The sequence below is a fragment of the Mesoplodon mirus genome, assembly GCF_964341445.2.
Source record: "Mesoplodon mirus genome assembly, chromosome: 4".
NCBI lineage: Eukaryota > Metazoa > Chordata > Mammalia > Artiodactyla > Ziphiidae > Mesoplodon > Mesoplodon mirus.
This window is the reverse complement of record NC_138979.1, coordinates 173647423-173665394: the sequence shown is the minus strand read 5'-3', so window position 1 is coordinate 173665394 and position 17972 is coordinate 173647423. Positions and strand designations below refer to the sequence as shown.

Genomic DNA, 17972 nt, shown 5'->3' with positions numbered 1-17972 from the left:
CATTCATTTTAACCTCCAAAGATGAAATTTTTGCTTCATTCTGTGACACTCTAACATTTAAATCAAAAAGATTTGCTTCCACTGTCGAAATAGCTGCTTTCATCCCTTTAATTTCACTGATATCAGTTGATATTTTCCTTAAAAGTTGGGAAATATTGTCTAGCTCACTCAGTGAACAAGAGGAACTTGTTACAGAACCTAAGTCAATTGGCCCAGAAAAGAAACCTGGTAAAGATGGTGATGGAAACCTTGAAGACATTTTCATAAAAGTCTCTTTCCTTCTTAGTTATTTGGTAATTTTTCTTTCACAGCCCATTAAACTTTCATCAAAAATAAAAGCAATCACTAAGGCTATTACTTTAAGAAGTATTAAAAGTAACATTTTAAAACCTATAAATTAAAAGATAGGGCTGTACATTTCTGGAGAGCTCCAAAGTAAATCTGAAAATGCTAAACAAACCAGACCAATGTTCTCTTTGGCACAACTAAGAAGCCCTAATATGCAGGCCCCTGCATCCTGTAAGTCTTACAGCTCCTCTCTAAACAATAAACCCTATTATTACACACAAAATAATTCTGGCTTCTGATTGGCTGGAGGCAGACATGTGACACACAAAGAATTTTCTATTATTTACCTCATATGACAAGGAGCACTGAAAATCTGAAGCATAAATTAAGCAATGAAACAGCATGACGTACTTCATACCTGAACATGATGTGAACTTAATGTACTTTTGCCCCTTCATCAATTACCCATAATTTTCTAGCTTCAGATTATTTTTAAATTGTTTTATCTAGTATCGAGTTTCATTTCCCCTTAAAAGTAGTAATAGGACAGTACTTGACACTTCCTTTCTAGGGAGAGGGCAGGGAGGGTAACTGGACCCACGATCACAGACAAATCTCTTTAAAAATGTATGTGGTGGACTTTCCTGGTGGCGCAGTGGTTGAGAGTCCGCCTGCCGATGCAGGGGACATGGGTTCGTGCCCCAGTCTGGGAAGATCCCACATGCTGCAGAGCAGCTAGGCCCATGAGCCATGGCCGCTGAGCCTGCGCGTCCGGAGCCTGTGCTCCGCAACGGGAGAGGCCACAACAGTGAGAGGCCCGCATACCGCAAAAAAAAAAAAAAATGTGGTGATGGGACTTCCCTGGCTGTCCAGTGGTTAAGATTTCACCTTCCAAAGCAAGGGGTGTGGGTTCGATCCCTGGTCAGGGAGCTAAGATCCCACATGCCTCATGGCCAAAAAACCAAAATATAAAACAGAAGCAGTATTGTAACAAATTCAATAAAGACTTTAAAAATGATCCACATCAAAAAAATCTTTAAAAAATGTATATATGTATATGTGTGTGTGTGTGGGGGGGGTAATAATGGAATTCAACTGTACTGATATAAGATATGGTGGAAATTTAAAGATAGGGAAAATGAGGACTTGGCCTTGGTTTGATACTAGATCTTTAATAGATATGTGATTTTCTCCCATTCTGTGGGTTGTCTTCCCTTTTTCTTGACAGTATCTTTTGAAATACAAAAGTTTTTAACTTTGATGAAGTGCAAGTTAACTATTTTTTTCTTTGGTTTCTTGTGATTCTGGTGCCATAAGAAACCACTGCCTAATCCAAGCTCATTTAGAGTTATACCTATTTTTTTCTCCTAAGAGTTTTATAATTTTACTTCTTACATTCTGAGTTAATTTTTATAGATGGTGTAAGGTAAGGGTCCAACTTCTTTCTTTTGCAGGTGGATATCCAGTTGTCCAGCAACATTTTTTGAAAAGACTGCTCTTTCCCCAATGAATTGTCTTTGCATCCTTACTGAAATTCAAATTGATCATAAGTATACTGGTTCATTTCTGGATTCTCAATTTGATTCCATTGGTCTGTATGTATACCCTTATGCCAGTGCCAGTCTTGATTACTGTATCTCTGTAGTAAGTTTTGAACTTGGGAAATATAAGTCTGCCAATTTTATTATTTGTCAGTAGTTATGGCTACTCCAAGTCCTTTTCATTTCTATGTGCATTTTAGAATCAGCTTGCCAACTTCTACAAAAAAGCCAGCAAAGATTTTAACAAAGATCGAGTTGAATTCAAGATCTATTTGGGGAATATCACCATCTTAACAATATTAAAGTCTTCCAATCCAAGATCACAGATGTCTCTCCACGGCTTTAGTTTGAGAAAGGTTGTTTTTACTTTGGTTTACTCACCAAGCCAACAAATAAGCTGTGCAAGATATAAGGATGCAAGACAGTGAACACAACTCCCCACAGCCTCTCTAAAAGAATTTGTATAAAGAACTGTAGCCTTTGACTTCCCAGTTAAATAGATGTCATTCACAGTTAGAGAACAGAGAAAAAGTGCTGAAATTTATACAAGAATCTTTATTCGTTTCTCCATTACATCTGTAAATTAACCTAACTCTTCAAAATCTTTATACAGAGAATAATTTTCAAAATTTACAAGGCTTTAGAGTCACATGGAATTTTTTAAGAGCACTAGCTAACAGAGGACATGTATAGTAAACATTAGGAAGAGTGGCAAATCCCCAGCCAAGCACCACCTGCAAATCAGCTGGGCAGCAAACACAACTTCAGTGAGCAAAGTAGAAAAGTGCTCTGACAGGGGATGGGTCACAAAGAAACAAAGTGCCTAAGAAGAGGCCATTTGAGGCTTCAAAGCCTGGGCCCTTCAAAGTTGGGCTCAGCCCAACTTTAGAATGCAAAATAAGCAAAGATCCTTCCACAGATTCCAACGTCAATATCCATCAACAGAGGAAGTTCACATATTCTTAGGAAACCAGAGCACAGAAAGGTGAAGGTCAGCTAGTGAGTGGCAGAGCCGGGTTTAACACGCGAGCAGTCTATCTCCCTGAGACCGTATTCGTCATCACTAGGGTTATTATACTTCTATGATACATTAAATGGAATAAAACATGTTACAAAGAAAATCATGTGGTGTAATTCCTTTATATAGACATACATATGTACATATAAATATACAGATAACTCTAAACAGAAAGGATGGACATGTACATACATATAAAAAAAATGCCAAGACTACAGACGTACACCAGTCTGTAAATGCAGTGCTTACCTCTGAGGAAGGCAGTGGGCTGAACGAAGGGGGAATTTTCCTTGTTCTCTCTGAATATAAAAACTCCTCTTTACTAAGAGTCTTTCACAGTGATTCCAGTCCAACATCATATATTAAGTATACGCATTTACAGCCTCTCCTTCTGGAGAGTCCGTAAAAATGAAGTAAAGAACTTAAAAATGGCACAAATCCTTAACATAGAGCAATGGATTCCAAATTGGGTCTCTAAGAGGATAATCCACTTCCTCCACTGAGGTGGAGGAAGGAAATATCAGAAATTCTATTATATTAGAAATATTTTTATCTCTATACTCCTTAAAATTCTATTTTTACATGTTCTAGCATACATATCAATAAGAGCATTTGAGTGTGTATGTGTAAACTAAATACATACATTTAGCGTACACACTGAAAAAATAATTTTAGAATACAAAAAACTGTATGGTCAGAAATCTGGAGATCCCTGATTTAGAGATGGGGGTTAGGAAGGGGATCATAGCAGATGAGATTTCAACCACCTCTGGAAAACAGAAAATACACGCACAAATACTGACCAAGCAAAAAGGCCACAAACCAGACGCTGGGAGAACCACAAGTAAGATGCAAGCAGGAGTGACACATTCATTAAGGCAACAAATATTTACTAAGCTCCTACCACATGCCAGGCACTGTTCTGGGTGCTCCAGAACAGCAATGAACCACACACACACACACACACACCCCACCACCACCCCCACCCTGGTCAAAGAACTTATATTGTGGTGGTGAGGGGAAGGAGATGAGCCTCAAAAACAAACAAATAAAATACATTTTATGTTGATGATATTTAAAGCTCCAAGTCTGGATAAAAGCATCCAAACTATGAAAATATAAAATATATATATTAGATGGCAATAAGTGCTATGGAGAAAAATTAAGTTTTAGAAAAGGGGGCTGGGGGACTTCCCTGGTGCTCCAGTGGTTAGGGCTCCACGCTTCCACAGCAGGGGGCACAGGTTCTATCCCTGGTCGGGGAACTAAAATCTCACATGCCACGTACCGCGGCCAAAAAAAGGAAAAGAAAAAAGCAAAAGTGTGGTAGGGAGTGTGAGGCTCGGGGGGCTAGGGAAGGCCTCATAGAGATGAGCAAACTATGTGGACATCTGGAAGAAAACATTCCCAGGAGAGGGCAAAAGCACCTCACACATGCTCTTCTCTGAATGCTCTGAAAGAGAAACACACCAAGTATGTCTGGCGAACAGCAAGGAGAACAAAGCGCGGCACAGGTAATGAGATGAAGGAGGGCCTGTTTTACTTGGAGTGTAACAGCGGGTCAACAGAGGGTTCTGAGCAGGGGAGGGCTGTGATCTAATTTACAGCTGGAAAAGATCACTCTGCTGCTGTGTGGAACAGACAGCGGAAGGGGAAGTTTGAAAGCAGACAGACCAGTAAGACACTATTGCAATAATCAAGGCAAGTCATGGATGACGGCTTAGACTAGGATAACAGAGGCAGAGGTATAAAGGGTTAGTGAATTTTAATATATTCTGAAGGTAGATGATAGGATTTGCTGAAGGTGGAAGGAGGTAAGGAGGAAAAAGGAGGGGATGAAGAAGGAAAGGAGAGAGAGAGAGAGAGGAAAGGAAAAATAGCAGTAAGTTTGAAAGAAAGAATAGCACAGGTTTCTGGCCTGAGCAACTGGAAAGGTTGAGCTGCCACTAACTGAAATGAGGAGGACTGCAGGAAAAATAAATTGGAAGGGAAGATGTCAGCAGTTTGGTTTTAGACAAGTTTAAAAGGATTTATTATACATCCAAGATGAAATGTGGAGTAAGTAGTTGGATAGGAATTAGGAATTCAGGTACAAGGTCCAGGCTGGAGATAACTAATTTGGGAGTTGACAGTGCTGAGATAGAGATATTTAATCTAGATGAAATGAACAAAGGGGCACCCAATGGTGAGCGGTTGGAGCAATGAGCAAAGATTTCAAAGGATGTGAAACAGAAAACAAGCTCTTCCAAATGGTATAGGCACAAACATTTAAAAGATAAAATTTCTGGGCTTCCCTGGTGGCGCAGTGGTTGAGAATCTGCCTGCTAATGCAGGGGACACGTGTTCGAGCCCTGGTCTGGGAAGATCCCACATGCCGCGGAGCAACTAGGCCCGTGAGCCACAACTACTGAGCCTGCGCGTCTGGAGCCTGTGCTCTGCAACAAGAGAGGCCGCGATAGTGAGAGGCCCGCGCACTGCGATGAAGAGTGGCCCCCGCTTGCCACAACTAGAGAAAGCCCTCGCACAGAAACGAAGACCCAACACAGCCAAAAGTAAATAAATAAATTTAAAGAAAAAAAGATAAAATTTCTTAATTTTTAAAAAAATATTCTTTTCTAAAGAAACTCAGCAAATGATATGGGGAGAATCTAGGCAGCTAGTGGGAATGTTTAAGTGCCCTCCAGGGAAATTCCTCTGCAATTTCAAGCCCAATAAAGCAGCTCCTTATCTGCTTTATTTAAAACAAAACCTGCCCATGGTAAAGCTTACAGCCCATGCCACAACACTAGGTAAGTCTTCGTACTGCCTTTTCTTACACTAGTAACCACGTGTCCAGACTTCTTAAAAAGAGTCTGCAAATGAAAGTGCAAAAACACCAAACAAACACTGATAGAAAACTATCCATTAGGGGACAAAAGAGAATTCTCTAAAAAAACCCCAAAAAACCTCTTATCATGTTCTTCAGACAAATTTGAAATGATTCTGTATTCACAAGATACTATGAAAAACAGAACAAGAGAGAGCTTGTGGAAATTTAAAAATATGCCTGTATTAAAAAAGAAAAAATAGGGGGACTGAAGAGAAAGTCAAGAAAATATTCCAGAGTAGAACAAGATCAAGTTAAAATTGAAGAGAGAAAAGGGAGAAAAATCAAGGCAGGAAATTTATCACCCAACTAACAGAATTTCCAGAAGAGAACAATTTTTTAATAGAAATAATGTAAGAGAATTTCCCAGACTGAAAGCATGGGTTTTCAAATTAAAAGCGTGCACAGGGTATCCAGCCCGTAAGTAACTAACTAGTACCTAGACTTATCACAGTAGATTTCAGACATCAAGAACACATAAGAGTAATAACCTATAATGGAAAAGAATCTGAAGAGTATGTATGTATGTGTGCGTGTGTATAAATCAATCACTTTGCTGTATACCTGAAACACTGTAAATCAACTATACTTCCATTAAAAAAAAAAAAAGACAAAAAAACAAAACAACACAGAGAAAATCCTAAAATCCCCAGAGGAAAAGCCCTAGTGTAAATAATGGAATAAGAATCAGATGGGCTACCAACTTCTCAGCATAAACATTAGAAGCCTCAAGATAATGAAGTCACGCCTTCAAAGTCTTTTGAGGATCAGAATTCTGTACCTAGTCAAAGTATCAATCAAATACTTTCGATTTCTAAGGGCTCAAAAAATTTACCTCCCATAGTTTTTCTTAAGTTGCTTCATGATGTGGTGACAAAACAGAAGACTATACTGAGAAGACAAAGTGGGATCCAGGAAATGCAGAGCAAACTCGGGGGAGGAGCAAATCCTGGGATGACAGCCTTGAACCAGACCTAGAGAGCAACCAGTGGGATGAGCGGAAGAGGACAGAGGCTCTAGGAGGAAGGCACCTAAGAAAAAAGGGAAACCCCAAGATGTAATAGAATAAAATGATAGACCTTCAGACTATAATACAGGTAGGCAATGCAAGAAGGGGGAAAAAAAGAATCAAAGAAAAACAAAACACTGTACATAAGGAGAAAAATGTAAACAACTCTAGGGAACCCCTAAAGGAAGAACTCTAGAAGATGATGAAAACTTGGCCCTGAGAAGTACTTTTAGTCTTAATGATTTAAACACTGCTTACTGGTTCTCTACTTTTACAGTCAACCTACAAAGCATGGTAACTGTAACTAGAAAAACAGAACAAAATGTAAATTAGATCTTCAGCAATACAAAAGTACGGGTGACAGAATTTAGAAAGTGGGGGGATGAGAAAAGATGTATAAGAATTAAAGGACATAAATATCCTTATCTTTCAGGAGTCAAAATATACTGATACAGTTAATCAGATAAGAAATAGGTGTATTACTTAAAATTATAAAAGTAATCCATAGACAAACTAAAAATAGTGAGTTTACTACATGGGCTTGGAGGCAAGGAAAAGTGAGAGTTAGATACTGATATACTGTAGCAAGAGATCAAAACATAACATCTGTAGTTGGTGAATTAAGAAACAGTGGTATAAGCATATTATTACAGACACGGAGAAAATGAAAGAAAGTCATCAACAGAAGCATTTAAAAGTGGTGGCCTCCAGGAGAACCAGTGTGGAAAATAATGAAGCAAAGAATGTTACTTGTTATTTTAAATTGTTCTATACTATTTGATGATTTTCTAATCTATCAGCAGGTATTATCTATCAGCAGGTATTACAATGATTTGTTTTGTTTTTCCAAATTTTCTACAGTGAGCATATATTTCATAATGTACCATATTTTACTTTAAATATAAAATTTTATTCAACATATACCAAATAGGAAAAATAAAAGGAAATCCACGCCTAGACACATTGTAGTGAAACTGCAGAACATCAAAGACAAACAGAAGATCCTGAAAGCAGCCAGAAAAAGGACAGATCACCTACAAAGGAACAACAGACAATTAGAATAACAGAAGTCCACGCAACAGTCATGGAGGCCAGAAGACAATGGAATAATATAAACAAGGTGCTGAGAGCAAATAACTCTTGTTAACCTAGATCTGTGTATGCAGTAAAGCTAGCTACTGCCCAAGAACAAGGAGAAATGAACACTCTTGTAGGTGAACAGACTCTTGGGGAAATTTATCACCAACAGACCTGTTCTACAGAAACTTCCAAAGAATACACTTCAAAATACTTTAAAATATTGGAAAATGACAATCCCCAAATAACATTCAAGTGATATGAGAAAAAAAAAACAATAAATATGTAGGTAAATGTGAACAAACACTGCCTGGGTAAAATAGTAATGGTGCCCAATTTATCCATTAAAAAAGGACCAAAATGAAAACACTGGAAATATAATGTAAAGTCTGAGGGGGTAAAACTGGAGCTAAGGTATTCTAAAATCCATTTACTGTTTGGGGATGGGGTCAGAATACTAACTTCTGGAATATTAAATCTGTATGGTAAAATTTCAGTGGTAACCAATAAAAGAACAGAAACAGAGTTTAAAACAGTACAAAATAAAGGAGAGCTGGGCAATCAACCACAATTACAGTAGTGATCAATGAATCTTTAAAAAAGACAAAAAAGGTCAAAAAATGAAAGCAGGCAAATACAAACCAAAAAAAGGTGACAGAAACTAGTCCAGCTCCATCAATAATTCTCATATATGTGAATGGTTTAAACTCACACAAAAAGCAAGCTCAGACTGAATTTTAAAACAGTAATCTAGCTTTATGATAGTTAAGAGATACGTATGCCTAACAAGGTCAGAGAAGACTGAAAAATGCATGAAGCACAGATATATGAAGCAAATACTAACTAAACAGCTACGTTAATATCAGACAAAACTGAGTTGAAGATAAAAGCATCATTTAGTACGTAAAGGATTATAGATACAGATAAAAGGTTCAATTCATCAGGAAGAGGTACCTTCCTGATTCAATTCATCAGGATAATTTTAAGTACAGATGCACCTAGTTTAATAGCCACAAAGTAAATGAAACAAAATCTACCAGAAGTACAGAGAAATGAAGACAAATTTGTCATCCTGACAGGCAATTTCAAAACCCTCTCGATCACTGATAAGTAGACCGAAAACTCAGCAAGGTCAAGATCTGAACAATATTAACTGTAGAGCTTTGTCTACCAAATGCAAAATTCTCAATTCAACAATTAGAGTCCACTTTCTTCCAAAAGGCACATGAAAGATGTACAAAACTGCCTGCCTTAAGTCTTAACTATTTTCATAAAAGTGTGTATTATACGGATCACATTATCGGACCACAATGCAACTAAGTCTATAGTATATAATTAAAAAGATTAACAGACAAAACCCCAAACTTCCATATACTATGAATTAAAAACACTTTTAAATAACTTACAGTTCAAAGAAGAAGATCATAATGGGAATTAAAGATAATTAGAATGATAATGAAAAATGTATATATCAATATTCGTGAGGGCTTCCCTGGTGGCACAGTGGTTGAGAATCCGCCTGCCGATGCAGGGGACATGGGTTCGTGCCCCAGTCTGGGAAGATCCCACATGCTGCGGAGCAGCTGGGCCCATGAGCCATGGCCACTGAGCCTGCACGTCCGGAGCCTGTGCTCCACAATGAGAGAGGCCACAATAGTGAGAGGTCCACCTACTGCAAAAAAAAAAAAGAAAATTGTGACATGCAGCAAAAATGGCATGTCAAGAGAACTTCATAGCTTAAATGTTTACATTTTCAAAATAAAAAGGACAGGCTAAGATAAATTGGTAAGAAAAAATACAGATGGGTATATTAAAAATAAGAGCAGAAATCAATGAAATAGATAACACACCACAAAAGAGAATCAATAAAGCCAGAATTGTTGTCGTGATAAATCTTTGCAAAGACTGACAAAATACACTTCTAGTGACAGACTAACCCAAGACAAAAAGAGAAATAGCGAAATATTTGGGGTGGCTAAGCCCCGGAAAAATGCAGAGGTCAGAAAGATGAGGGAACACTATCAACAACTCATGCCATCACACGTGCACGGAGTTTTAAAAACCTGTCACAGGGCTGCCCTGGTGGCGCAGTGGTTAAGAATCCGCCTGCCGATGCAGGGGACACGGGTTCGAGCGCTGATCAGGGAAGATCCCACATGCTGCAACACAAGCCTGTGTGCCACAACTGCTGAGCCTGCGCTCTAGAGCCCGCGAGCCACAACTACTGAAGCCCACGTGCCTAGAGCCTGTGCTCTGCACCAAGAGAAGCCACCACAGTGAGAAGCCCACACACCGCAACGAAGAGTAGCCCCTGCTCACCGCAACTCGAGAAAGCCCGCGCGCAGCAAGGAAGACCCAACTCAGCCAAAATAAATACATAAATAAAATTAAAAAAAAAAAAAGACCTGTCACAGACAAAGCTACAAAACAGTGAGTAAGCACACTCATTAAAGACTTCACAGTGTGTCACTTCACGCTTGCAAACAAATGGTACCGGTAAGAGTAGTAACAGTCCTCATCAGTAGAGATACCTGATACCTTTTCAGTTTTTTAACCTTTTACTTTAAAACAAAACGATGATACAGAAAGCCACACAAAAGTAAGAGTTTAATGAGTTCTTATAAGGCGAAACACCCTTATAACCACCTTCAGATCAAGAAAATAGACTATCTAAGCTACCCCACAAGCCTCCCTTCATGTACTCCAATATAATCAGTCCTATTCAAAAGTAACCACCATACACCTTTTATAGTAATATCTACAGTTTGTGGTTTTATCACACAAGTGTACGTACCTAGACACTATAGATTAATCTTGCCCCTTTTATTTTGTCTTTTAAGTCTTTTAATCTAGAATTCTCAGGCTGTTTGACCTATACAGTGCCCCAGAGCGGGTACTTTGCCTGTTGCACACTCATGGTGCAGCAATTAACATATTCCTCTGGCCTCTGTACTTCCTGCAAGCTGACTGCTGCATCAGAGCCTTGATCACTCAGGTTCAAATCCTCTGGCAAGACTAAGGTAGTGTTTTATTCTTTCATTGGGAGGCACCAAATGGCTGATTTTCACTTTAAAAACCGTTTTAGTAGCCCTTAATTATCAGTGCCTAGATTCATTAATTCACTGTTAGTTGGAAAAACCACTAGAATTCTACCATTTTGTTTTCACTTCTTAGCTAGAATAATTTTAAAAGATGCTTCCTTCATCTACTATATCACAAGGGGTAGCAAACATTTTCTATTTTAAATTCTGTGGGCTTTATGGTCTGTTGCAACTATTCAACTCTGTGGTTGTAGTATAAAAGCAGCTATAGACAATACATAAAACAAATGGGCTTAGTTTACTTCCAATAAAACTTCACTTACGAAAACAAGTACTACCTCCTATACTACTTTGATATCCAGTGGTACCATCCTTAAAGGAAAGACAGCATAAATGCTCAATTATTTTATTTCTCTGGTTTCCAAGACAATGAATTAGTATCTATTATCCTCCAAAAGGACCAATTGTTTACTTAAAAATGCCATCATGAAATCACAGATTCAAAACTGTTTGACAGACTTCAATTCACTGCAAATCCTTACTAAAGCTCAAATCCCAGTTTCCAACTACTCTTCACAAATTGGCCCAGTTAGTACCTACTGGCTACTTTAAGGGTTTTCCCATTTTCAGGTCCATGATTTATTGGAACTGCACATAATGCTGACACAGCAAATTACACACCATAGTCAAAGACTTCTTTAAAAAAAGAGAGAAGAGACAAATATAAGATGGAATCGTTAAGGCTTCACAAAACAAGTAAATTTGAGATGAACCTGGAACAATTTAAAGGACACAGCTGACGAGGAATGAACAAATGTATTCCAGCATTGTAAAAGTATTAAGTCATGATGAGCATACAGTTTTGGTGGGGTTTTTTAATCACATCTCAGTAGAAGAGGAAAAGAACTAGACTCTTTCCTGATGGGAACAGAAGAAACAGGTTGGAGAGCAGTGGAGAATGGCTGGGCGGGCCCAGGGACCAGAAGCTGCCTAAAGGCCAAGCTGATGACATCAGTCCTAGATAATGCATAGCACGGAGAGAAGCTATAAATGCTCTCACAGAAGAGTCACATGATCAGTCACACTTCAGACAGGAGAGTCTGTGCAAGAGTTGGGGGTGGGAGGTTGAGAGAAAGGAAGCAGAAAGATCAGCTGGAAGTATGTCAGGCACAAGGGGATAAAGTAGTATCACTGGGACAATAAGGCAGTTCTGGCAGGTCAGAGACAGGATGCTCAAAGAGGGGAGATTTAAAAATTTCAAGTTCAATAGAAGAGGGATAGGATTAACAAAAAGAAGAAAAGGAAGAATGTAGGTATGTATGTATCTTTAAGTAGAAGCTTTCTAAAGACTGGCAATTATTAATGCTAGGTGACTGGGTTCATGGGAATGCATTGCACTATCTTCTCCACTTCTGAGAACACTAAAAATTTCCCTAATGATAAGATTTTTTTAATTCTAAAAAGTGTAGGTATAGACTTTCCTCATGGTCCCTTATTCTATTTGGGGGCCTATTAAGCCCTTTTCTCATAGTATAACCAACATTTCATAAAAACCCACTGGAAAATATTTAATGCCTCATGAAAAAAGTGTAATAGGCAATGAAATATCATTTGAATTATTACCTTGACTTTTGTCTATATTATCTCCTTTTGTTTCCTCTTCTTTAATGGGGGAACTTATTCTGGGGGCCCTGTTTTGCCCCTGGACCATTTCTGCTAGCAATTCTTCTTGAGAAGTTCGAGTTCTGGGGGCAACTGGAAGTGTCTGTTTCTGTGAGACTTTCATATAAAAAGCAAAAAAGATGGAAATCCAAATGAAGTAATATTTCAAAACTCAACAGTGAATATCATATTAAATATAAATGCCTCCTTGGGTTTAGAATATGAGTGAGAAAGAGTTCATAGACACCTCATTTTTCCTTATAATATTCTATGACTTAGCTACCCATACTTATGTAAACAACATTTATACATTTTAAACTACATGCCATAAATACACTGCAGGACACATGTATTCATTTTTAACCAAATGTAGTCTGGGTTCTGCCTCATGGTTCTATAACAATTTCAAACTGTAATCTAGATAACCTAGGTGAAGAAAGAATTTCAATGCTATCTCTCAAAAAACTTGGAAAACTCTCCAAATACAAAAGCAGGAAATTAAGGTCACAGTGATAAGTCTAAATTTCTCATCATTGTAAACACTCAATATTGCTGACAGACCAAAAAAGAAAATGTAAACAGATGAACTGTTATGTCAAGTGTTGGCCTTTGCCTGATAATCCTTACCCTATAAGCCAAAAGCTGTTTATGTTCAGGGTTAAATTAGGGATGAGGAGAAGTAAGGGGACAGGTGACTACCAGGCTCAAAAGTTGCTAGCTTACAGTTTATTCCACTTTAGAAAGGGGTCATATAAAAAGATGCAAAGGAGAATAGAAAAGCAGAACAATGCGAAATCCATAGCAAAAATAAAATTTAAAAACTTAGAGTGGGTAATCATCACAGCTTATTAACAGAAAATTTTACGTATTGGCTATAGCACATGGGGCACAGAGTAATGGGTTCTACTGAGAGGAAAGAAACCAACCTGTTCATATACTAGACAAATATTTCTAACTTCAGCCTCTTAATATTTTCAAATTTTGATCCCTTTTAAATAACATAAACTCATATCTAATGTTGACTCTAATGCTATATATATGAAAAGTCTCATATTTATCAAAACTCCCTTTAAGATTTCCGTTATATATTTCACGTACATTAGAAAGAGGGAGTAAAAGGCATTACAGTTGCTCAAAGGACTAAGTTCCACTGACAGTCGAGAAAGCGTCTCAAACTGGTCAAATCTCCTTTTAATCATTCTCTGAACCTCACCTTGGTCCTGACATCTGGCAGGCATCTTTATTTTATCACAACTTGAGGAGCAATCATCTACAGCTTACTCAAGACTTAGAGAAATCTCTCACTTAATGTCAACATAATACATTTAAATTACCTGCAGAGTAGTTAGTTGTTTTTGTTACGGATTCTTGAGCTTCAGATATAGCCTTCAAAATTAGATTCTTGTTAGCTTGTTTGGAAGGTGGAAGTGAAGGTCTAAAAAAGTTAAGCAAGGTATCCTGATTAAATTTTAGATTTGAGTTCTTTACACGCTAGCCACCCATCGTACCTTTACCACTGCCTTCTCTTAGGTTTGGAACAGACGAGCTGTAGCTTTTAGGAAATGCCAACTGGATGAGAACCTTACAACGTTTTAAAATAATGAATTTGGATCAACCTTCCTCCCACCCATATGACAGTTTTTAATATTGTTTGCAATCTTCTCCAATTTTAGGCAACTTCTCTTTCATTAACAGAAGTGTTGCTCAAAAACCAATGGAAAAGTCTTACATGGTACTAAATTTGTATTTTCATGATACCCTCTTCAAGAAACCCAGAAGACTCCACCAGGCGATGAAAAATGAATGTAGACACGTTCAGGTACCTCCGTTCAGGTTTCGCGGGCACTGACACGCTGCTGGAGATGCTTCCTGTACGGGACCCACAATCATCATCTTCCTCCTCCTCTTCTCCATCATGACTGAATTTTTTTACTTTAACAACTGAACTTACCACAGGCAACTTTCTCTTCCGAAAGTTTTCTTCCTGCAATCAGATAAATTTCCACTTACCTAGTCTCAGAAAATAAAATTCTACTACAGAATACTTTCTTCTTTTCAAGAAAAAGCCAAGCACATTAAGAATTCATGGGCTATTTCCCTGGTTTCTTATAAAAATACAAGTAATATCTCCAATAGCCAACCTTTAGCTAAAACAAAGACCAGTGCTTTATATTCATTTATAAAGAGCAGCATATAGCACTGTTGAGGAAACCAATAAAATGGAGTTACTCTATTGTTTACTAGCAGTTGCTGTGAAGGATCTAATACTGACCTAAAATCCTTGCAAAATGGTAAGGTAAGGTTAAAGCTATCTCAAAGGTTAGCATCCAGGAAAGTAAACAAGATGTAAAATATCTGTAGCCAGTTGTGGAGAGAAAATCTGACTGATGTATTATGTTGAGCAGCACAGAAACCAGTTTAAAACAAACTTGCAGTATGTGTTCAGTTATTCCATGTACAACTTAGTATTAAGAACTGACAATTTTCAGTCTAATGAGTCAGAATTTAAAAGTATATACAAACCTCAATGCTCATCTTTTCTGAGCTGTTTCTGAAGAAGGGACTATAAGTCTCTTCTAAGCTGTTAAGCACTTCTGGTTCACACAAACGTCCTGTTTCATATACCCGGCTAGTCTGAGTATCGAGTTGCTTGGCAGCATGAATACTGTTTTGCTGCTGTTGAAACTGCAACCTGTTTAAATGAGCACCACTGTCTGCATTTCGACTTGCAGGTGGTCGATAAATTTCAATAGAAGGGCGAGAAGAACCATACGTAAGTGTCACTGTAGGTTTTTTCTGAGATGAGGGATTCTCCTGCACAAAATTGAGGTCTTCATCAATGAGATCATCTGGTTCTGGCTTAATATCAATCACATCTTCAGAGGGTGCTGGCTCCCTCAAAGGTTTCACTGTTGACATTAGTCGGGTTGCAGCTCCATCATCATAAGTCTGTCTGTTAAAAAAGGAAAACAAAACCAAAAAGGGTGTGTTACCAATTTAGAGCAGTATCTTCAACTCTTCAAAGGATATTTAGATACATCCTAATGAAAAAGTATGGATGCATTCTTTTTTTTAAACTTTGATTTACTACATTTTATATAAAAGGTAATCATACTTTGGTCTTATCCTTCATCATTTTATTCCAAAAAACTGCTCATGACCACCTCATTTCCAAAAATTTCTGAAAACAGCAATTTACAGACATATTAACTAATGTAAATGTCACACACACACACCCACCTGCCCACAGGTCTACACAAGACTCTTACCTGACGTTAGTGGCTTTCTGCTCCTGTGAACTTGAAGAAACCCTAGATTCTCCTTTTTCAGCTCTAGTGCTAGAGACTGCAAGAGGTGGCACTGCAGCTTCATGCCTTCTCTCATCTCCTCGACTGAAACTGCTCTTGTTTGAAGGTACATTACTATCAAAGATGTTGGTATCGGAAGACTTCAGACTAGAGGGGTCTAGAAAGAAAAACACATGGTCCCTTGAAGCTATTTTTATTACTTTGAACCTCCCCCTTCTTCACCACCAGTTTTAAAGCAATAAGTATGTGTTCTTCCACAACATTTTTAATGGGTGAATATTATTCCATACATAGTATTATAATAATACATCTAATTTATTATTACTGGACTTTCAATTTTCAATTATAAAACACTGAAATATCCTTGAAGCTAAATCATTGCACACATCCATAATTACTTCCTTAGAATAAATTGCATTCTTTCCCTTCCCTTGTTCAAATCATCTGTGAATTATATTAAGTTTATTGCTTTTAAATTCATAAAAATGTGGGCTTCCCAGCCGCAGAGCACAGGGAGATCAGCTCGGTGCTTTGTGACCGCCTGGAGGGGTGGGATGGGGAGGGTGGGAGGGAGGGAGATGCATGAGGGAAGGGATGTGGGAACAGATGTATATGTATGACTGATTCACTTTGTTATAAAGCAGAAACTAATAAAAAGAAAAAAAAAATAAAAATAAAAATAAAAAAATTAAAATGTGGGCTTCCTTAAAAACTTCAAATGAACTACCATTTTCAAATGTATGGGTTTTTCCCCCAAAGCAGTATAAATGACTTCAGAAAAACGATCATATGCTACAGCAAATTCCACAAAAACCCAGACGTCATCTTTATGAACCTTACCAGTTGTTACAGAACGAAGTTTATCTAATACACCATGAAGCCTAAAAGAAAAAACAAACCAAAAAAGTTAAAGCTTCCGTTAATCAAGAAACACTGGATTTCAACTGTCACTCTAAATTTGATGACATTTTAGATCTAGTCTTCAGATAAACACTGACAGATGGTACTGAATGGAATTTAATGGATAAATAGGATTAAAATTAAGTTTTACTTTTTTTTAAAAAAAGGCTGTACATGAATATTGTGGAATAATCAAAAATCTTATTTTTTCATCACTATTTTCAACATCTAGCCTCTGCAAAAATAAGGGCAAGGATTATCATCTGACCACACAGCGCTGATCCACAAAGAATATCATTCCGTTTCAAAAGAACTAAAGATTCAAGGTCGATAAAAGGAGATAAAATACCATAAACGTAATGTAACATTATTAAAATTGTTTTAAGCACAGTTTAAATTTATTTTTTATCTACTTAGATGGTTTCTGGAAGAACTTAATCCTGAGAGGTGAAAAAACTTTAAAAATAATCTCAAAATATACTATATCACTTCACTATAACTACTGTTTTCAAAACTAATGCTGTAAACAAGCCACAACCTCAATTATAATATAACCTATTTTAGTAGTTATGTACAAGGCAAAACTGTCTTACAATCCTTCCAGGAGGCCAGGCATCCTAAAAACACCAGAAATATCTCATTATAATGTTTCACCCAGAACCCAGTCACATGCCACTATCCCCTAGGATACAGTTATCGCAGGGCTCCAAAGAATCAGAATAGTCTGTTTGTGGCGGGTGTAAATGAACACTTGAGAAAGCAAAGTGTCAAAACAGAGACACCATCACTCTTACCAGTACATGGTAAAGAATAAAATTTATGGCAAGATGAAAGAGTTGAATTAATGTGATTTTAAATTCAAATTCAGTTGGCAGTCTGCTTATGTAAGAAATTTGTCTAAAGCACTCCCTCAAGTTATCTGAGAAAGGATCTACTAGGTCAATGTCCCATATTACGTTACTGGGACTCAAAGTGATCCAAATGTTGAACCAAAAGTCTAGTCATAAAAAATGTACATGAAACAAAACAAGTACCTGGACCGCTGAAGGATTTAAAAAAAAAAAAAAAAGGCAGTACTCTTGATAATGGTTAATTTCCCCAGTCAAAAGCACCATGATCTCTCTTTTTTTGGTAAACTCTGGGGACAAACCATCATAAGTGGGTTAGGTCACCCACACTGTAGGAGTGTATGTACCAAAACATTTAAGGAACAACCACTGCACTCAATGTTCTTCAAAAATGTGTAATATAAACCCAGAGAA

At 37.6% G+C, this 17972-nt stretch overlaps 1 protein-coding gene across 9 annotated transcripts in view; it reads right to left on the bottom strand.

The window, feature by feature from the left end:
• The window catches only part of ZC3H14 (zinc finger CCCH-type containing 14), a 41231-nt gene that overhangs the window by 16182 nt on the left and 7077 nt on the right, over positions 1–17972 (bottom strand). For 8 of the 9 annotated variants that reach the window (XM_082620196.1, XM_082620191.1, XM_082620195.1 and 5 more), the window contains 6 exons: positions 16651–16691; positions 15772–15967; positions 15026–15455; positions 14326–14486; positions 13837–13937; positions 12464–12619 (listed from right to left, as the gene is read on the bottom strand). In XM_082620196.1, coding sequence (XP_082476322.1) covers positions 12464–12619; positions 13837–13937; positions 14326–14486; positions 15026–15455; positions 15772–15967; positions 16651–16691 — 1085 coding nt within the window. The remainder of the gene's footprint in view (positions 1–12463; positions 12620–13836; positions 13938–14325; positions 14487–15025; positions 15456–15771; positions 15968–16650; positions 16692–17972) is intronic. The other variant, XM_082620194.1, reaches the window with a different exon arrangement.